Below are 22,497 nucleotides of genomic sequence, written 5' to 3'. Positions count from 1 at the left end.
AGAGAGAGAGAGAGAGAGAGAGAGAGAGAGAGAGAGAGAGAGAGAGAGAGAGAATTTTAATATTTATCTTTTAGTTATGGGCGGACACAACATCTTTGTTTTGTATGTGGTGCTGAGGATCGAACCCGGGACCGCACGCATGCCAGGCAAGCGCACTACCGTTTGAGCCACATCCCCAGCCCCTCTCCAATTCTTAAGTGAATCAGAACTTATATTTTCCCTGTAGCTGAGCCTTGCTTCTTCTTTTTTTCAGATTTCACCTCTGTTACATAAATCATCAGAACTCTTCTTTACTAAATAGTAAAAAATATTGCTTTTATGGTTCTAAAACTCTTTGTTGCTTGTGGTTTCATTTTCTGATTTTTTTCTTAATATTATTGCCACTAATTAATTTGTTTGAAGTTTTGTAAAGAAAGAACAATTTACTGTCTTTAATTCTACCAGTAAATACTTTGGAAAATTAAGATTATGTCAATGCAACATGGGAAAATCATAAAATTTTATGGTTTCTATTGCAGAAACATTTTCAGTTCATCTTCGTGGGCTTGGTTAAATGAAGAAGTGGATGGATTGAAAATAAGATAAATCTATGAAGAAAATTCAGTTATTTAGGTATACATTATAAAAAAAGTCACCTTTTGTCTTTCTTTAGTGAAATGCTTTAATAATGGTAATTTTCTCTTTTGACCTGTGATGGATAGGAGGTTAATTGATGTTAAATGGATGCTTTGTTAATCCTTCATCAGCTACTAAATTGGTACAGGGGAACAGGTCAAGACTACACAAGGCCGTGACCAGCTTGTTTTCTCAGAGGTTTATGGTTCCACCCCTCCCCCGCTCCTTCAAACCACACACCATTCCAGCAGTACGTAGAGGAGACTCTCCTTTGTCCCCCTCCCCCTCCGCTTCCTCCCATCCCCTTATCCCTTCCTCCCTCCCTTTCTACCTTTCTGCTTCTGCCGAGTGACAGCTTGTAGATGTTGCGTGCGAGGCAGTTCAGCTGGCGCTGTGTGGTCTGAGTGTGTGGTCTCCAGCTCAGCCGAGAGGTTGCTAACAGGGTGGATGAGAGAGAGCAATACTGTTTACTTTAATTTATTTCGGATGCCGGAATTGTGCCCAGGGTTTCTTCTAAGCTTGATTCCACAGCTAGCAGCTTCAATCCCTCACAGCTGTGGTGCAGTCTGAACTCTAGGCTGGCCTCTCCCGACAGGCACTTTCCATAGCATCTGCCTGTTTAATCCCTTGTGGCTCAGAAATGTTAATGGCACTGCTGAGTGCTGTGATTATTTTGCTTTCACTATGTCAAGATATATGGCCTTGAAGAAATTTCTTTTGAGATAGAACTAGAGAAATAAAGCAGAAATTGTAAGATAAGTGACAAAGTTTTGATGTATTTTTAGAAATTGTGAAAGCTATTATACAGAATTTGGATCAAATTAATCCAACTGTGCTCATGTAAAAGAATCTTGGAATTAGGTGACATCTGTCATGTTGAACAATTTAAATGAAATTAACCAATTTAAGCTGACAGCTGATTTCTTGACCTTTTTGGAAAATCCACATTGATTTTGGCATGCCCGTTTACTGTAGTTATTATATTTGTCAGCAGTGATATTGGCTTATTTCATCATAAAGATTTGGCAAGTTGAGACAAATGAACTTTGTTTTTATGTCATAATATAAATTTAGGACAGAATCTTTTTTTTAAAAAAATTCTTTCATTATGAATAGCTTAGTAATATTTTCATGATTTTCTTCCTTTCTCATTCCTGAACATTTTTGTTGAGATTGTCAAATATTTTGTTATTTGAATAAACATCGTTAGACTTTTAATATCAGTTGGGATTTGCCACTGTTTAGCTTCTTCACTTCTTTTTCTTCCAGGGTAGTCTTGCTGGAGTTGTGTTATTGATGCCTTGTCCAGAGAGTGCTAGAAAATCTGGGCTACTAACATCTTGATCTTCCAAAGGAGTCAATATATATATAACTAGTACTTCTGCTGCTTTTATTGTTTTGTTTTGTTATCTTTAGTCCTAAATTTCAAACATGAACTCAGTTCCATATAGGAGAGGGTAAAGCCTTCTCTGTCTTTGCCTTTCTTAGTATTGGCCGAGATTTTCCTTTGTTTTATCTGACTTGGAATTTAGTAGTGTTGAATACTTTTTTTTTTTAATGCTATCATCTCATATTTCTTTTTTTTTTTTTTAATTGAGGGGGTTGTATCTTTGGTGGTAACAATGTTAATCTAATGCTCACAAGAATTTTGAAACACTGTATATCCACAAAATTATGCAGCTATCATCTCTGTCTTAATTTCAGGACATTTCATTACTCCCACAGAAAACTCTGAACTCAGTATCGATCCTTTTATATTCATCCTCCTTCCAGACAACCCTGATCTACTTTTTGTGTCTATGATTTTATTTATTCTGAACTTTCATTTAAGTGGAATTATAAAATATGTGCCTTTTATGTCAGTTATGGCAAAATGAAGTCATTACCCTATGATATTTACCTAAGAAGTAAAGATTCTCTTTCTATAAACAGAAAATATTGATAAATGATGGTTATAGTTAAATAATCATAAATAGAAATGATTTATTGTATTTGCATTTTGTATTGTATTTGTATTTATTGTACTTGTATTTTGGAAACTTGGAAGTGTGAAATGTTCTAGGCTTTGATAGAAGTGATAGAAATGACATGCACTTTAGGGGTAGCATAGTTGGTACCTGTTCCTAGCCTTTTCTGAGTTGACCAATGTCAGTGCTAATTGGTTGCATAAAATGTGATGTAGAACTAAACTAATAAAATCTGATTGAGCTGAATCCCTCTATTTCTACCTTACCCATTATTGGGTTGAATTCTCCAGGAATGAAGAATAAGCCTGAAAAGGATCAGGCTTTTGCTTATTGGGAACTTAACTGTTTTCCAGGGCAACTGATTCTCATGGAAATGTAGAGAAACTGTAGAACCACAGCAGATGGACAGCATTGTAAATTATAACATTTTCAAGTACATTTCTGTTGAAGACAAATTTATCTTCGAATCTAAGAAAAAATAAAAACACCCTCTGAACATTTTATTATTTAAAACTGAAAATCAAGAATCTTTTTATATGTTCTTACCACTGACTTTTCCTCTTTTATATATGGATGTTTTAAATTTAAAAAGCAAACTAAACAGTTTTGGCTTAGTTCTTATAGGGATAAAGAATGGTTAAAAATAAATCTATAGAAAGATTTATGAAGGGGTAAAATTAATTGTAGTTTAAACATTTAAAATTTTTCCATGTTAAAAGAAATACATATTGCCTCAAAGATCTACAACTATCAATTAGAATTTCTGATTTTTAGGTAATTTTGTACAGAAGTATTAATAGATTATTAATCTTTTCACCTTTTGGACCTTACCATTAAAGATCACATTTGAGCTTGAACCATTTTCACCCAAAGATGGTACATAGAAAAGGGATTATTCTGTTCAGATCTTTGTGGTTAATTTGGATTCATCTAATTCTTTTCTGTGGCATGTTCTGTATTGAGAATCAAGAGAAGCTGTCATGGTATATTTTAGAATGTAATTAGGGTATTCCCAGTTTCTGTGATAGTTTGATGATAACTATTACGGCACAGATTTATTGGTTTAAGAAACTGTATGGGACATAGTACAGAATCAAGGAATAACATCTGTCCTGAAGGAGAAGAAATCTAGCTGACATCCCTTTGAAAGGCCATATCTCATGTTTTCTCATAGCTGGGCTTTCACATGGCCTTTGAGGTTTGTAGTTTTGTTATTGAGGAATCTAAAGAAGAGTCAAACTAGAGAGTTGATGTGTTCTGAGATCTGTGTAGCTCAACCACTAATTTACTGAGTGTCTGGCCCTGTGCTAGATGTTAGAGAAGCACACATAGGATGAGAGTCCTAGACATACCCACTGAGGATGACTTTGTCAAGGAGCTTGACACAGTAATTCTTTTTGTCACCCACCCACCTGTTTCTTTAATGTAGGGGATATTGTAGTTGTTATAATCCCTTTCTTAGATAATTAACTTGTAGGAGAAAGGAACAAGTCCAAAAACAAATAAGCAAGCAAACAAAAAACCATTATGAGGCAGAACTGCCAAGAGGAGTCATCATGTGGTCAGTGTTCCTAAGGAAGCTGTCTATTCACTGCCTTACACCCCCTTCCAGAAGGGCTGCTCCACATGGTGCTCTGGGATTAGAATTTTCTGTGCAGTATATAACCTGTCTACATTTCTAAAAATTATATTCATTTCTAAAAATACTAAAATTTCTAAAAATTACATCCGTGCTGTTGACTCAGGGAAAACAGTACTTTTAGAAATTTATCTAAACACATTTTTTCCCTGATGCCTCTACCCTTTTACAGTCTTATTGTCTCAATGTTAGCCCCTTCTTAATGTTACGCATCCTTCTCATCCTTTCTCTGTATTCATCAGGCATATATATTTGTATAATTTTTTTTTTTTTTTTAAATAGCATTGGTTGTATCCTGCTTCTAACACATCAACTAATTTTTTTGAGACTATGGAAAAAATGAACTTGGGCTGACTACAGAGTCCTTTGTAGACATACAAAATAAAATATTTGTGGAAGAAATGTGTTTGGAGTTTGCTTTAAAGTACCTTTTCAAAAATATGAAAAGGACTTGACGAGATGGGGTGGTTGAAATAGACGTAATGCTAAAAGCTGGTTGATGTAAACATGGAAGTTCACTATGCTAATCTTTCTTGTTGTAAGTTTATGATTTCCATAATAGAAAGTTAAAAAAAAAAATCACTGGGAAAATCAGACCAGCATAGAACTAGAGCCTGACTTTGAATTGCAACTCTACTACTTATTAACTGTGAATTTGTTTACTTGTTTTTGTTTTGTTTTATTTTTGAGATGGCGTCTTGCTAAGTTGTCTAAGCTGGCCCCGAACTCCTGGGCTCAAGACATCTTGCTGCCTAGCCTCCTCAGTAGCTAAGCTAGAGGTGCATGCCATTACATCTCACTACCAGTTTCTTTCTTTCTTTCTTTCTTTTTTTCCCTTTTAGTTGTAAATAGACATAATAACTATTGATTTATTTTTTTATGTGTTGCTGAGGATCAAACCTAGTGCTGCACGCGTGCTAGGCAAGCGCTCTACCACTGAGCCACAACCCCAGCCCCACGCTGTTTCCAAGCTGTTTAAGTGATTAATAAAATCACTTACCATTTTAGAATATTTCCTTCCAGAAGCTTCTGCCTATTTCTTTGTGTCTCTATTGCCTTTCTCTCTCCTCTCCCCTCCCTCCCTCCCTCTCTCTCTCTCTCTCTCTCCCTATATTATCCAACTGTCAACATTTGTGTCTTTTTTTCCCCCTAAGTTGTTATAAGTATTTTTTGGTCTTACATATGTTTTTAATAACATTTCACTTACTGCATTAGTATTTCCTTGATTGGACCTTCACATTTTACCTACTTCATTTTCTAGTTGTTTGGGATGCCTCTCACCACTTGTTATAGAAAATTTCTATATCTATTGGGATTCTTCATGCCTGATAATCACCAGGCTTGGGTTATTTGAATCATTGTTCACCTTTCAGGAATATGTGTCTTTGAAACATATTGGCAAATTCTTATTTTTCAGTGTTAGAATGATTTGTAACATAGAAACGCTACATAGATTCAGCAGACAGACATGATTGTCTTAAATATCTTGTGTTAATAGACAATATGGAATCTCAGTTTTTGTATGTTTCTCTGATATTGATTTCTTTCACGTTTGCTTATTCCTTGCCTCTCCTTGATTGTGAATTGTCTACTCTGCCTTCTCTGTTTCTTTTCTTTTAGGGCCTTATATTTTTATTGAACTTTGTGAGGTGTCTATGTCTACTCATATTTTGTGATATTGAATATTTTCTCAAACTTCCTTTTTGCTTTTCAATTTTGGTTGTCTCTCTTTAAGTAACCTAAAGAAGATGTGCTTCTCTGTCCTCCTACTCTGAAAGCTGTAATGTACATTTACTTTATGTTTGTCTAGGTCTTTTGGTTTAATTAAAATTATATTTGACTTTCAAATAACTAGAAATTCTTTAATTCAATGGATTTTTGGAGTAATTTGTGTTAGTCAGCTTTTCATTGCTGTGACAAAGTACATGAGGAGAAAAACAAAACAAGAAAAGATTTATTTTGGTCCATAGTTTCAGAGATTTTAGTCTATGGTTACATGGCCCCATTGTTGAAGGCTTGTGGTGAGGTAGAACATCATGGTGAGGAGGATGTGGTAGAGCAAAACTGCTCACTTTCTAGCAGTCAGGAAGCAGAGCTGGGGGTGGTGGGGAAGGAAGATGAAAGTGCTGGGAACAAAATAAACTCTTCAAAGGCATACCCCCAGGAGTTTCTTTCCTCTAACTCCAAAAGTTTCCATCACTTCCCAGTAGCACCACCAGCTGGGAACCAAGCCTTCAACACACTATCTTTTGGGGGGCATTCCAGATCCAAACTATATCAGCAAGCAAGAAAATTATGCTTTTGACTATAACTGAAACATTTTGGGGATTGAGGTTAATATACAGAAAATAAGATGCTAAGAAAATAAAGCATTTGTTTGTTTGGAATGAAGTTATACTTAATTTTGGCTATACTGTGTCTAATAGTAAAAAAAAAAAAAAAAAAGTGTTTTGAATTTTCCCATCATATGATGAAATGCCTTACTGTAGCTTTAAGGTACTTTGCCCATTTGATGCAGAGCCCATATACCAGATTCTTTGGAGATAATGGTGATTTCTTATGGTTGCTATGTTGGTTCCAGCCTCTTCTGCCCTGCTTCTTAATCAGGGTATGTGGCAAGAGTTCCATGTTTATTCTTGGCCTAAAATATTTTCTGTTTTAAGCCAGATTAAAACCATCTTCCTATATAGCCTTTCTTATCCAGCCTTCCAGAATGAAAGTACATTTAATGATTTATCTAGTTCCTGAGTGTACTTATAGTTAGCTTTTGATACATGACTAATACTACTACTATATGATCTCAGTATACCTCTGAAGTTAGTTGTTATTCCTATTTTCAGATGAGAAAATTGATAAGAGATTAAAGGGCCCTGATTATGTTGTATAGATAGGATTTGAATTTATGTCTTCTGACTCCAAAGTAAATGTTTCTTGCATCTCTTCATAACTGAATAAGTTGGTTTGTGTGGCCAAAGTGGGGTGTTGGTGATACTAGTGTTCTTTACCTCATGTAAGCCATCTGATTTTGCAGTGATTAAAAAACTTGGTAGTGTTCTTAATGCCAGTTAGTATCTCTCACTTATGCTTCATGGTCACACTGAAGAGCTGATCAGGGAGGTGGTAACTACACTTCTGAAAAACTTCCTTTGTGGTGCCCTACTTCCTTTTTTTTTTTTTTTCTCTCCAGTCCTAGGAATTGAACTCAAGCTTCAAGCATGCCAGTGCCAGGCAAATACTTTACACATGAAGGACAACATGAAGAGAGGGTGTGTGTGTGTGTGTGTAAGTGTGTGTGTGTGTTTGTGTTTATAAGCTCACCTGCTGAAGCCAAATTGCCAGGTGGGAATCCTGCTCTGCCAGAATTAGTAATGGAATAATAGGCAAAGTATTTAATGTGCCATTCTCATAGAGGAATTGTGAGGATTAAAAGTTATCACATGGGGCCCGGCGCCATGGTACATGCTTGTAATCCCAGAGGTTTAAGAGGCTGAGACAGGAGGATTACAATTTCAAAGCCAGCCTCAGCAAAAAGTGAGACACTAAACAACTCAGTGAGACCCGGTCTCTAAATAAAATATAAAAAATAGGACTGGGGATGTGACTCAGCGGTTGATTGCCCCTGAGTTCAATCCCTGGTACCCCCCAAAAAAGATATCACATGGGGAGACCATAGAAACATGTATGGATATAATAATGATTCAATAAGTAATATTGCTTTTATTATTGATTGATGTCGAAGATTGGTTATCTGTTGATTAATGGCCACTTGTATCCTTCACTTAATATTTGTATTGTTTCTTTTTATCAATTGAAAAAAACATTTTTCTGTTTCTTTGGCTTGGTGCTGGGGATTGAACCCAGGGCCTTGCATATGGTAAGTGCTCAACCACTGAACTATACCTACAGTCAGAAAAATGTTGTAAATAAAGGCATGAGCCCTGTTTATTCCTAAATGCATACCTCAAATTGTAACTCTGCAGTACACATGAAAACTTTAGCCTACTGAATAAGGAATTAAGATAACCAAAAAGTGTAGTGTGAGGATTTGGAGAATCACCATGAAAACATGTGCAGAGTCCCAAATTTCAGAAGTAATGGGTAATGTGATGCTAGGTTTTCTTCTTGTACTCTGGAAAAATGAGGGGTCAGGTATGCTGGATCTTCCTATCTGTGTTCTGTCATTAATCTGCCTTGGATAAATGACTATTTTGGCTTAAACTAGGATGTATTGATCAGGTTATAGCTCTCACAGCCTAGTCATTTTACATTCTTGTGAGAAAACTCTTGGCTATGAGCCCCTGTAAATATCAAAAAGAAGTGAACATACATCTAATCTATAATAGGGTGATAGGAAGAAGGGAGGGGCCAAAAGCAATACCAAAACACAGCTTGCAAACACTTCCTATAACTCTGCATACTGCATCTAGGACACATGGCTGTGAGGTGTTATTTCCAAAGAGGTGGGGAAGTCCTGTCCATTTGACCTTGCTGGTTGTAGCTCACGTGGCCTTTCTTTTAATCTGACACTCTCCACAGCCAACAGTTTTCCTTGGCAGACTGTCCACATTACTGGCATCCATAAATTCTCCATTCCACCTTTGGCTTCATCTTCACATATTCATGCATCACCCTCCCAGGGGCAGCCTGAAGAAACTCTAATGCTGCTACACTTTGCCTGGCCTCCTAGGCTGCTTTCCTTTGAAATCTTATTGGAAGTCTTCATGACCCCTTAATTTGAGCATCCTACATTCCTGCAAAACAAGCACCACCTGGATAATGCCAAGGTCTGCTGCCAGCTTGCCAGTATCTGGGTCCCCTGGAATCATAGCTGCAAGTGGCCTCAGAGTGCCTATGTTGCTCAGCATGGTGGAACAACTTCTTAGGCTTCCTTGTGCTAACAGGACACCTTGTAATCTCTTCTCTAAGGAATTTTCTCTTCTGTACCCTGAAGCCTGCAGTGGGTGTGGTCTTGTAAATACCTGAGAAGCCCTCCATTCTCTCTGTGCAAAATACTTAGCATCTTTTTAGGGATTGTTATCTCTTCAACAAGCACACCTTCCTTGGCCTCAGCTTTACATGCACTTTTCTGGCCAAACTGCAAGTTTAAAAAATATTTTAGCTCTGCTTTTTTGCTTCCAATTCTCACAGTAATCCTGGTTAAAAGCTTAAGCAATATCCACGCCACTGATGGAAAGCTGTGCTATCTTGGTATATCTTCTGCCAGATTAATTAGTGTCTTACTTTTAGATTCACCCACACTCAAAATCTGAGGACACAGGCAAAATGTGGCCAGATTATTTGCCAGAATGCAACATGTGTGGTCTCATTTCCCTCAGAAGCCTCATAAACACAGTCTATTCCTATTGGTATTCTGGTGTTCACCCATAATCTGTGCTCATTATTCTAAAGCTTCTAACCTACATTTCCAAACCTTTCAAAATTCCTCCTGCTAACCAGTTCAGAAAAATGACCCCATTCTCAGTACCAGTTTATAATTAGAGTTTTTATCACAGTAACCATAATACCCAACAAGAACAGTTTAAATGAGGAAGTTTATTTGGGGCTCACAGTTTTGGAGATCTTAGACCATAGAGGTCCTACTCCATTGCTCTGAATTCAAGGTGAGGCAGCATATTATGGAGAATGCATATTATGGAGAATGCGCCCACCAGAGGAAAGCTGCTCAGCTCATGGTGGGATCAGAAAGCAGAGGGCAGGGAAGGAGCCATGGGGAAGATGTACCTTTCCAGGGCATGCCCTTAGTGACTCACCTTCTCCAGCCATATTCCACCTGCCTATAGTTACCTCAGTCCATTTAAACTAGGATTAGGATACATTATCTCTCTCACAATCCATTCATTTCACATTCTTACGTTGATACAGAAACTTCCAAAGAAACAATACTATTACTGTGACCAGATCCCCCCCTAGAATAATTAAGGAATTAAGAATTTCTAAATATATTTAGCTTTTTTCCTGCTTCTTTCCCACATCCTCAACCTTGAGACTCTCTTTATTTCGTGGAATTGACTTTCAGACCCAGGAATGGCTGAACATTGAAGTCCATTTTAAATGTTGCTCTCATTTTCTAAATATGGATTTTGGATTAAGGAAGTTATAGGAAGTTACTCTTACCAGCTCTTAATACTCTTTGGTCATTTTTTGACATCACACCTCCCTGTTTGGAGTTGTAGAGGGCTAATGCAGATATTGGAGTGAAAGGGCATCACAGCCAGAGGCTGGCCCTCAGAGTCTGCTTGTTCTTATTTTAGACAGGGAAAAAAATGGTCAGATTTTATAGATTAGAGTCTGGTTGTGCAGGATCTCCAAGAGTTAAATTTGGGGATACAGGAAAGACAGACTGAGTCTCAAAAGAGAAGCACCCAAGAACCATTGGAATGCAGGAAACATCCATGAGTAATTGAAATGCAAAACAAGCATTCATGAGCAACATGAATAGCTATGCCCTTGGCCTGATCATTTAACCTGTGCCCTTGCCTGCAAAAAGTAACATGAAGGTGATAAGCAAGTGCAGCAAAAACTGGCAGGAAATTGTATAACTCCTCCCTGGCTCACCCTCTAGCCCAGCTCCGAGCAAATGTCCCTTTATAAATATTAATAACCCACACCAAGGGGTTGCTTTCTTTCCCTCTGGAGATGGCCTTCGTTCTCCCTTGAATGTGTATTCCTTGCTTTACTCCCAAACCTTCTCACTCAAGATGGCTGGCATTCTCTGTTAAGTCTGTGTTTCTTAATGTATTCTGATAAATGTCTCTCCCTTGAGATAATCCACATTCTCCTTTGAATGTTTATTTGCTTTCTTAAATAAATCAGTGGCTTTGACTGGTGTGTACTGAACTTCTTTTCTTTTTTTTTTTTTTGTCATGTATGCCTATGACCCCACTTGTTCTGGGTTGAGTCCCCCCTCTTTGGGAAGTCCTTCCGTGACATTCCTATGACCAAGGTAAACAAATAATTAAGGATGATCATGGTGGTGAGGCTGTGAGTTTAAGAGGGAGTGGAGTCTTTCTGGGCATATACTGAAATCTGGGCCCTGCTCTTTACTCTTGCCAATGGTAGTGTAGTCGCCCCAGAAGAGATAGTCTTATCCTAAGCACCTAGATTTCTGGGCACATTGTAATCACTAGAGCACTGATTCATAACTAAAGGTGACTCCCGTTCCTTCAGAATGAGGTCATTTGGAATTGTCTGGAGATAGTTTTCATCATCACATTTGGAGGGGAGCTGCTAGCACTTGGTGAGTTGAGGGTAGGTATGTTGTTTAGCATTTTGCAATGCACAGGAGGATAGTATCCATCACAAAGAGTGGTCTGATCCAAACTCTGTGTTTTGGGCAGCTTTTTCTCCATTGTGACCAAAAGACCTGCGAAGAACAATTTTAGTAAGAAAAGTTTATTTGGCACTTAGTTTCAGAGTTCTTAGTCTATAGATGGCTGATTTCCTTGCTCTGGGCCTGAGTTGAGGCAGAGGGTATGATGAAGAAAAGCAACTCAGGACATGACAATCAGGAGAAAGAGAGCTCTTCTCACCCAGGATAAAATATTTACCCCAAAGGCACACCCCCAGTGACCCACCTCCTCTAGCCACATCCTACCTGCCTATAGGTACTGCTCAGTTAATGTCTCTTAGTGGATGAATGCACTGATTAAGTTAAGCTCTCATAACTATGATTTCACCTGTAAATTTTCTTGCATTGTCTCACATGAACTTTTGGAAGACAACTAATATCTAAACTATAACACTGTGACTAGTGCAACAGTGGAGAACTCCAACCTTGGAGGAGGTTAACAAGAAGTTTGGGATTCTTCCTGACTTCAGCGAGGCTTAGATGAAGCTAGGAGCTTCTGGGCACCTCATGATTCCTCCATATGATTCCTGTTTTGTAGGAATGCTCAAGAACTGAATTGAACAAGATAAAACAGGAGGGTTAATGAAAACAGTGATCATCTAGAAGCAGTGCAGCAGTTTAGAAGCAACAAATAAGAAGGAAAAGACAATAGATGTACACGAGGCTGGCACCCTGACCTAATAAGAATCTGACATCAAGTCAGATATTAGTCTGATGTCAAGTGACTATAAAAAGCATGTCCATAAAACTCTGTAGTCTGAAGCAATAACCCAGAAACATACTCAGAACAGTCATCAATGATCATGATAATTGCCATGAGTGAATTTTTTAAAGATAAATTTTGTTCCATATACTACTAGGAAGGCAAATATACATTAGAAAGGTCCCTGCCTCTACAAAACATTACAAGGCATACTAAAAGACTAAAAACACAGTTTGAAGAAATAGATCTAGGATTAGAACCACACGTAAATGTAGCAGGGATGTGAGAATTAGTAATGTAGGAATTTCAAACCACTCTGATTATGTGGAAAAATATAATGGGAAAAATACAAAGGGCTCTAATGGAAAAATTCAGATAACATATAACAGATAAGTAATATAAGTAGATGAGTGAAAACTTTAAGAAAGAATAAATATAGTAGAAATAAAATCACAGAAATGAAGAATGCCTTTGATGGTCATTAAATTTGAAGGAGAAATAAAGACTTCCCCTAATGGGGGGGGGGAGTTAAAATGATAAAAGTTTAGAGGAAAAGGAAATGATATAGGTCAGAAACTTGTTCCACATAAAGAGTAGTAGAGAAGGAATAAGAGACAGGACTTCTTGATTCTTTCCCTTGAGGTACTGGCACTGTGCCCACTACCCAGAACCCCATCAACAATGCTAAATAATAAAGACACAGAGTATAATGCATTTTGACTATAAAAAAATAAATTAGAAGTTTTTTTTTTTTTTTGACACACACTTGGCAGTGGGATACCATAGTGGGCATAGTGAGTTCTGTGGCTTATTCAAGGAAGAAATCTATCCCAAAGACTGGGCAAAATTGTAAATAAGCAATGAAAATATGATGAATGCTATCTTCTCCTCTGCTTTAAGATGTTAGTAGTGTACCTTGTTGTGTCTTATGTAAGAAAATATCTTGTAGTATTGTGATGCCAGTTTTCAAATTATTTTGAGAATAATCCTTCAAAATTATAAAGGAATTATTTCAATTATAAACATTATAAATTCTTTTTTTTTTTTTTTCAGAGTAGAAATTAGAAGTTTATTAAAGGACAGCAGAAAAGACTTCTCCCGGAGGAAGAAGGGGACCCAAGAGGTGGAATCCCCATTATAAATTCTTTAAAACCCCAAAATTATTGTATTTTCACACTAAAAAATGAGAAGACTACTAAAAAATGAGAAGGTTTAATTTACCTTATTGATAAATATTAATTTCTAAATCCCACATAAACAAGAAGTCCTTTGGGGTTTCCTTCCTTTCTTTTTGAAAATTTTTTGTTTTTAAACCAAAAAGCACAGCACATGGCAGAGCAAATGGCTTATAAATGGCCCAAGAAACAAAAAAGAGGAAGATACTAGGGTCTCACAATCCCCCTTTGAGGTTACGTCCTCAGTGCCCTAAGGTTCTCTCATTGGACTGCATCTTTTAAAGGTCCACAGCACCTCCTAGTAGCACCACTCTGAGGACCTAGCCTTTATCACATGGGAGTTTGGGGGACATTTAACATTCAAACTGTGGAAGATGCTAGCCTGAACATAAAAATTGAAGACTTTGGTATCAATAGTCTGTTTACTTATGCAAAAAAGCTTTTATTTATTTTTATTGATTCTTTTTTTTTTTTAAATACGCGACGACAGTGGAATGCATTACAATCCTTATTACACATAGAGCACAATTTTTCATATCTCTGTATATAAAGTATGTTCACGTTAATTTATGCCATTATACGTGTACTTTTTTTTGCATTACAATTCTTAAAACACATATATACCACAATTTTTCATATCTCTGTTTGTATATAAGGTATATTGACACCCAATTCAAGTCTTCATACATGTACTTTGTATAATGATGACTGTCACATTCCACCATCCTTGCTAATCCCCTTCCCCCTCCCTTTCCCTCCTACCCCTCTTCCCTGTCTAGAATTAATCTAATCCTCCCATGCTCTCCCTTCCTACCCCACTATGAGTCAGAGAAAACATTGGCATTTGTTTTTTTGGGATTGGCTGACTTCACTTAGCATTATCTTCTCCAGCGCCATCCATTTACCTGCAAATGTCATGATTTTGTTCTTTTTTAATGCTGAGTAATATTCCATTGTGTATAAATGCACGTTTTTTTTAATCCATTCACCCACTGAAGGACATCTTGGTTGGCTCCACAGTTTAGCTATTGTGAGTTATGCTGCTATAAACATTGATGTGGCTGTGTCCCTGTAGTATGCTGTTTTTAAGTCCTTTGGGTATAGTCCAAGAAGAGGAATAGCTTGGTCGAATGATGGTTCCATTCCCAGATTTCCAAGGAATCTCCATACTGCTTTCCAAATTGGCTGTATCAATTTGCAGTCCCACCAGAAATGTATGAAGTGTCCTTTTCCCCCACATCCTCGGCAGCACTTTTTGTTTGTCTTCATAAGAGCTGCCATTCTGACTGGAGTGAGATGATATCTTAGAGTAATTTTGATTAGCATTTCTCTGATTGCTAGAGATGATGAGCATTTTTTCATATATTTGTTGATTGATTGACTATCCTCTTCTGAGAACTGTCTGTTCAGGTCCTTGGCCCATTTATTGATTGGGTTAGTTGTTTTTTTGGTGCTTAGCTTCTTGAGTTCTTTATATACCCTAGAGATTAGTGCTCTATCTGATGTGTGAGAAGTACAAATTTGCTCCCAGAATATAGGCTCTGTGTTCACCTCACAGATTGTTTCTTTTGCTGAGAAAAAAAATCTTTTTAGTTTGAATCCATCCCATTTATTGATTCTTGTTTTTAATTCTTGTGCTATAGGGGTCTTATTAAGGAAGTCGGGGCCTAATCCCACATGATGAAGATTAGGGCCTACTTTTTCTTCTATTAGACACAGAGTCTCTGGTTCAATTCCTAGGTCCATGATCCATTTTGAGTTAAGTTTTGTGCATGGTGAGAGATAGGAGTTCAATTTCATTTTGTTGCATATGGATTTCTAATTTTCTCAGCACCATTTGTTGAAGATGCTATCTTTTCTCCAGTGCATGTTTTTGGCACTTTTGTCTAATATAAGATAATTGTAATTTTGTGGGTTAGTCTTTGTGTTCTCTATTCTGTACCATTGGTCTACTGGCCTGTTTTGGTGCCAATGCCATGCTGTATTTGTTACTATTGCTCTGTAGTATAGTTTAAGGTCTGGTATAGCGAAACTACCTGCTTCGCTCTTCCTGCTTAGAATTGCTTTAGCTATTCTGGGTCTCTTATTTTTCTAGATGAATTTCATGTTTGCTTTTTCTATTTTTATGAGGAATGCCATTGGGATTTTGATTGGAATTGCATTAAACCTGTATAGTGCTTTTGGTAGTATGGTCATTTTGATAATATTAATTCTGCCAATCCATGAGCAAGGTAGATCTTTCTATCTTCTATGGTCTTTGAATTCTCTCTTTAGGGTTCTGTAGTTTTCATTGTATAGATCTTTCACCTCTTTTGTTAAGTTGATTCCCAAATATCTTATTTTTTTGAGGATATTGTGAATGGGGTAGTTTTCCTCATTTCCTTCTCAGAGGATTTGTCACTGATATACAGAAATGCCTTTGATTTATGGGTGTTGATTTTGTATCCTGCTACTTTGCTGAATTCATTTACTAGTTCTAGACGTTTTTTGGTGGCGTTTTTTGGGTCTTCTAGGTATAGAATCATATCGTCAGCAAATAATTCTAGTTTAAGTTCTTCTTTTCCTATACTTATTCCTTTAATTTCTTTTGTCTGTCTAATTGCTCTGGCCAGTGTTTCAAGAACTATGTTGAATAGAAGTGGTGGAAGAGGGCATCCCTGTCTTGTTGCAGATTTTAGAGGGAATGCCTTCAATTTTTCTCCCTTTAGAATGATGTTGGCCTGAGGCTTAGCATAGATAGCCTTTACAGTATGGAGATATGTTCCTGTTATCCCTAGTTTTTCTAGTGTTTTGAACATAAAGGGGTGCTGTATTTTGTCAAATGCTTTTTCTGCGTCTATTGAGATGATAATATGATTCTTATCTTTAAGTCTATTGATGTGATGAATTACATTTATTGATTAAATCACCGAATGTTGAACCAACCTTACATCCCTGGGATGAATCCCACTTGATTATGGTGCACAATCTTTTTGATATGCTTTTGTATTCGATTTGCCAGAATTTTATTGAGGATTTTTGCATCTATGTTCATTAGAGATATTGGTCTGAAGTTTTCTTTCTTTGAAGTGTCTTTGTCTGGTTTTGGAATCAGTGTGATATTGGCCTTATAGAAAGAGTTTGGAAGTACTCCCTCTTTTTCTATTTCCTGAAATAAATTGAAGAGTATTGGTATTAGTTCTTGCAAACAAGCTTTTATGGCAGCCCTCTTTATGCTACTCCAGAATTATTAAAGGTCCAAAAGTACAATGGCTTTATGGTAGATGTGGAGAGCCTAGGAGTCATCACTGGATACTGCCTTTTAATGGGTAGAACATTGCATAAACAGGTGTAAGAGGATTACTTTTTATGTGTCTGTGGAATTCCTAATCTTTAACACCAGTGAGAGAGGCACTTTATTTATTTGGTTCTGGAGTTTGAATCTAGGGTGCTTTATCACTGAGATACATCATTAATGTTTTTATTTTTTGTGCTGTGGTCTCCACTAAGTTGCCAGGGCTGTCCTTGAACTTGTACTTTTCTGCTTCAGCCTCCTGAGTTGCTAGGATTCCAGGCATGCTCTATCATGCCCAGCTCGAGAGATGCACTTTAGGGGAAATCCTGAGGGACCTATGGGCAAATATGGGCCATGAAGTAGAACTAAAGGTTTACATCAATTCACTTCCTGACTACCATGACCTCCAGCCTGACTGAGTTGATGCTGTGCATGGGCTATGAATGGAATGAGATTCAGGACTCATTTGTGGGCCAGGAATAAGATGAAGCTGGCTGTCAACTTTGGGACTGTGACATCTCAGCTGGAGTGGCCCACCACACCATGAAGCACCTGCCTTCTGCTGATCTTCAAAATTACTGCTGTCCTTCTTTACATTCAAGGTAGACCGTACAGTCTCTGTAGCCCTAAGCAACAAGCCTGCCATCCCTACCTTTATTTGGTTCTATAATAGGAAATTAGCATCTTTGGGAGGACTGGGAGTTAGGGTGGGAGGTCAACACCACAGACTTCCTGATAGTCCCTTCTTTGATCTAGAGATGAAGACTACCCACCCCCAGCAGTCTCCCAGCCCTGTGACTGTCCCTTCCACTCATAGCACCCTCAGCAGTGTTGGAGCCTCTGGTAATACCAGTTGTGCTCAAGGTTTATCTTTCAAAAGAAACCTCTTCCCTGCTGGACAACTCTGATCAGGACCAGTAGAACTTTCTGGAAGGTATGCCTCTAACTTTTTCCTCTCACAGCAATGACTAGCAGGGGGCCACCTTCATCCACAGACACTTTAGTAGTGAAGAAAAGCTCAATAGGTTTGGTATATAAAGATTCATTATTTCATTATTTCCTAAGGGTAAAGAGCACTATAAACTTCAGGAGATGTTTATAAGGACAAAGGGCTAATATTCTTATGAGAGATCTTAAACATCAACAAACATAAGCTTCATAAAAAGAGGCGAAGACCATGAAGGTAGAATTCGTGCACTTAAAATGCAGAATGAACCCATTTATTTTACCCATGACATTACTGTATATAAAATGAATTGTGCTGATGGGAGGTTGTGTTGTTAGAGCTTTCTACATGCCAGTTTGGTGGTAGTCAAATTTTAAATGTGTATCTTTAGTTCTCTTTGAATTTAATGCAAGGAAATAGTTGGGAAAATGGACAAAAATATTTTGTACAAAAATGTTCATTGTTTTGTGTTATTGTAGGAAAAAAATTGAAAATCATCTAAATGTCAGTTGTAGAATAAGTGATCATATAATAAAAAAACCAAGTAGCCATGAAAATGACGTAAATTTGTGTTTTAACAACATGGAAGTATGCCCATTATCTATTTACGTGTAAAAATCAGGTTGTAAAGTGTATGTCTAGTATGGTATAATTTTTTTTTTTTTTTAAAGAGAACACAATGTGTGTCCTGATTTGAAGAAGACAGTACTGGGTATAAGCCAAAAAAGATCAAAAAGGGCCTAGTTATGAGTGATGCTTTTAATTCTCCTCATACTATATAGAATTTTCATTAAGTTTATGCAATGGAAAACTATCCTTTTTATACCCAGAGTGGGAACAGTGAAGTTTTTTTGTAAGAGAGGCAGTAGAAGACAGGTGAGAACGGCCAGGGAGGCCCCCTTTGGTAGCTCTACACCAAAGGGGCCTGTAGGTAGGCGGAACCCAGTGCATGCTCTGCTAGAGGCAGGAGGGAGGGCGGGCAAGTGGGTGCACCTGGGGAACCGGAAAAGGGTGCAGCCATAGGCGTCTCTCTTTGGAAAGCGCAGTGGCTACTCTCTTCACCCGGCAGCATGAAGTTTCGTGCCAAGATCACCAACAAGGGCTTTATAGAGCTCTTCATTCAGGTCAGTGGCACCATAGCAAAGCTGGCAAAGGTCTGCGTGCTCCGTGTGTGCCAAGACAAACTGTGCTTTGGTCCCACAGGCCCCAGGGCCACCCGAGAGGCCAGGCTGTGGTGCAAAGTGATGCGGGGAGCCTCCTTCTACCAGTTTAACATGGAAGGTGTTTCTGAAGAGCTCAATGAGATTTATCTAGAGCTGATATCAGAGCATTTGTACAGAGCTGTGAGAAGTGCAGGAAATGCTGCCTCCCTGAAAATCCAGCTGACCAACAAGCGTCGCCCCTGCCTCACAGTGGCAGTAGAGCTGGCATCACGCACTGGGCACACCCATGTGATGGTCCATGATCTACCTGTGAGGGTGCTTCCCAGAAGATGGTGGAAAGAGTACCCAGAGCCCAGTATTCAAGTCTCTGATGTGAGTGTTTATCTGCCAGCTTTGAAGACCCTGAAGAGCATTGTGGAAAGGATGGCCAACATGGGCGATAACGTGCTGGTGGAAGCAAATCTAAATGGTAAAATGAACTTGAGTATAGAAACTGATGTAGTATCTATTAAAAGTTATTTTAAAAATCTTGGAAATCCTTTAAAGTCTGCTCATAGCGTGCCCCAAGACAGAGACCCGGAGAGCATGGTGCAAGTGCGGGTAGAGAATAGGAAACTTCTGCAGTTTTTTGAGGGACAGCAGATAAATCCCACAACGGCCTTATGCAATATTTTGAGCAATACTCTTCTTCATCTTGTTTTGGTTCATGAAGATGTCTCTCTTCAGTATTTCATTCCTGCCTTATAAAAAATTCAACCAGCCTGGATTAAAAACAACAACAAAATCACAAAATTTAGGATCTCTTCATAATTGAAATAGACCTTGAGTTAATTCAATTGAGTCTGTACCCTCAGTGGATTATGAGGGTATATGTTTCATTGAGAGCTTCCTTTGCAAAATTGATATTAAAGACAATCATTGGTGAAATAGATGGAAAAGGGATTGTAACAAAATAAATGGAAATACCTCTAAATCCTAAAACAATTTTGTCATTATTATAAAATACTAATATGAAGAATGGTATTTTTCTCTTTTTAAAATAAAATAAACATTTTCTGAAAGACTTTGCTTAATCCAGAGAAGTCAGTATATTTAAAAATAAGGGTATTCATCCAGCATTTGTGTACATCACATTCTTTGTAAGAAACTGTATTTTGTTAAAGGAGATATTAGTGTACAGTTGGCCGTTGAATGGTAACTGTGTGGGTCCACTTATATGCAGATTTTTTTGTGTGTGTAGATTTGCAGCAATTTGAAAAATTCATAGAGGAGGTGCTTAGCCTAGAAATATATTAAAAAATGAGGAAGAAAATGTCACAAATACATAAAATATATGTAGATAAGTCTTTTATCTTTTAGCACCATAAAATATCCATGAATCTATTAGTTACAATGAATGAAAACTTACACGCATAGATACCATACATGGTCCCATTTGTAGTTGATAGAAATATAAAGCTGAAGTATTACAACTGTATAAAATCAACTCTAGTATATTTTGTATTACTGTAAATTTCATTTTAATCTCCTTTTTCTATTGGGAAGCTCAGAGTTATACACAGATTTTGCAGGGGTTGGCACTAATAACCCCCATATTGGTTAAATAGTCAACTGTATGTTATTTTTGGATGTATGATCTATATAGTTTGAATTGCTTTTTATTAGGTTTATTTTTCATATGTATTGTATTCATATAATGAATCAAGGAAATAGTTAAGTTTATGTGAACCAAGATGTTGCTTATGTAACTTTTGGATAAACCAAGTTTCCATTTGCTCCCCCATAGTAATGAGCTCCACTTAGGAAATAATTCTTCATCCTTCATTATTTTGAGAAAAAGGAGAGGAGATTTAAAAGATTGGTATATTGATGGAATAATATCACATAATTGGTCATATTCTTTTATATTAAATTTTAGTTTAATTTTTTTAGTAGCTTGCTCAGTAAGATCCTGTATACCTTGGAAGTCTTTATTTTTGCATACTCAGTAAATTCCTGACTATATTTTAATCAGAAATGAATATTTACACATTAGTTTTGGTGGTAAGACAGTTAAATTTGTTTTGCTGGTTCCATCTGTGTTGTTATGGAAGGAACACAAACATTGGACCTAGTCAAGTCAATTGAGTCCATTAATGTCTAAGCTGTGAAAAAATTGTTAAAAAGCCACTAAAAAAATCCTCTTATCAGAATTTTCATATACTTTAAACATGAAAGTGAAAAACAAATGTTTTAACATAGAAAATTCTAAGCTCTGAAGTTTTTTTTTCTGTTCTGTACCGTAAACAGGACTTGCATTTATTTGTGGCATCTCTTCTTTCTTTTCTTGTTTTGGAGTGTTCAAGCTTTAGTTGTCATCTTTTATTTGACTGTTTCATCCTCTCTCCCCTCTGTTTTTCCATTAGACTGTCAGTCTCTCTTTCTGTTTCTTCCTTTTTATGTATTTAAAGAAACTGAGGGAAATGAGAAATCTCATGGTTTGTGAAGTTTAATTTGGTGAATTTTTATAATTTAGTAATTCATGAACAGAAAGTGTCTGTCAAAAGTTTTATAGCCTAGTCTATGCAGTGGAACTTTTGAAAAAGGGAAGGATAAGTTTTTTTTCAACTTGGGTTATTTACTAAGCTAGAGATAATTTGGTTATTTACTAAGCTAGATTATGGAAATAGCAAAAGGCCATCTAAATAGCTCTTGAAAGTTCACATCATTCTAATGGTAGTCAAAAAATTTTATAAATTATAAATTTAAAATAACAATGTTCTTATAGGTTTTTAGTTTGTGAAAAGCTAAGAAGGGTTCATTTCCATATTTATACATTAGTTATTGAGTTTAAATGCTTAATTCTATAAGACTCTATTAGAAACAGAAACCGAAAGATGCCTTAGAGATGATATCATCCAATCACCTTATTTGTAGTTGAGGAAACAGTTTCACAGAACATCAAAGTGACCAGGGGCGTTTGGCTAAGCCAAGATCTATTTTAGAAACCAGTCTCCAAACTCTTCATAGATCTTTATGTTTTGAGCTTATTCTATCAAGCCTTAAACAGTTTGGAAGTACTTATATTAAGATGAATCTATAGTACTTTGTGAATGTACCACTTACCTAAAAAGGCAAAATTACATTAAAACAATCTCAAATGTTTTTTGAAGAGTGTTGCCATATTGCTTTTGTTTGATGGTGTCTTTGTTTTTTCAGGGAGGAATGAAATTATTTGCCACAAAATGATACTTCTAGGTGGGTGCAGTGGTGCACGCATGTAATCTCAGTGGCTTGGGAAGCTGAGGCAGGAGGATTGCAAGTTCAAAGCCAGCCTCAGCAACTTCGTGAGGCCTTAAGCAATTTAGGGAGACCCTATCTCAAAAAATAAAATGGGTGGGGGATGTGGCTCAGTGGTTAAGCACCTCTGGGTCCAATCCCTGGTACCAAAAGAGAGGGTAAAAGATACTTATACAGAAAACAAGTCTCATATTAAAAAAAAAAAAAAAACCAAGGCATCAGGTTTATAAATTATTTCAGCTTCTCTCATTTGTATCTTTCAGGGAGACACTACAACTGAGAAGCAAGGAAACACTGTGCCTTTTATGTTTCACTCTTATCTACAGAAAATAAATCATTGACAAAATGTATTAAAGTTCTTCTTTAT

General features: G+C 37.1%; 2 protein-coding genes across 7 annotated transcripts in view; both read left to right on the top strand.

The window, feature by feature from the left end:
- Positions 1-22,497, top strand: part of Exoc2 (exocyst complex component 2) — a 203,983-nt gene that overhangs the window by 7,885 nt on the left and 173,601 nt on the right. Inside the window, exon 3 of one of the 6 annotated variants that reach the window (XM_048800481.1) lies at positions 519-612. The exons of the other annotated variants lie outside the window; for them this stretch is intronic. The gene's annotated coding sequence lies outside the window, so the exon portion shown is untranslated. The remainder of the gene's footprint in view (positions 1-518; positions 613-22,497) is intronic. 6 annotated transcript variants of the gene reach the window in all.
- On the top strand, positions 16,527-22,344 carry Hus1b (HUS1 checkpoint clamp component B). Its single transcript, XM_048800484.1, has one exon. The coding sequence runs from the start codon at positions 18,759-18,761 to the stop codon at positions 19,596-19,598; it is 840 nt and encodes a 279-aa protein (XP_048656441.1). The 5' UTR covers positions 16,527-18,758; the 3' UTR covers positions 19,599-22,344.

Source organism: Marmota marmota, unplaced genomic scaffold (genome assembly GCF_001458135.2).
Source record: "Marmota marmota marmota unplaced genomic scaffold, marMar, whole genome shotgun sequence".
Lineage (NCBI taxonomy): Eukaryota > Metazoa > Chordata > Mammalia > Rodentia > Sciuridae > Marmota > Marmota marmota.
Note: the sequence above shows the minus strand (reverse complement) of the source record. Positions and strands in the feature narration are given on the sequence as shown.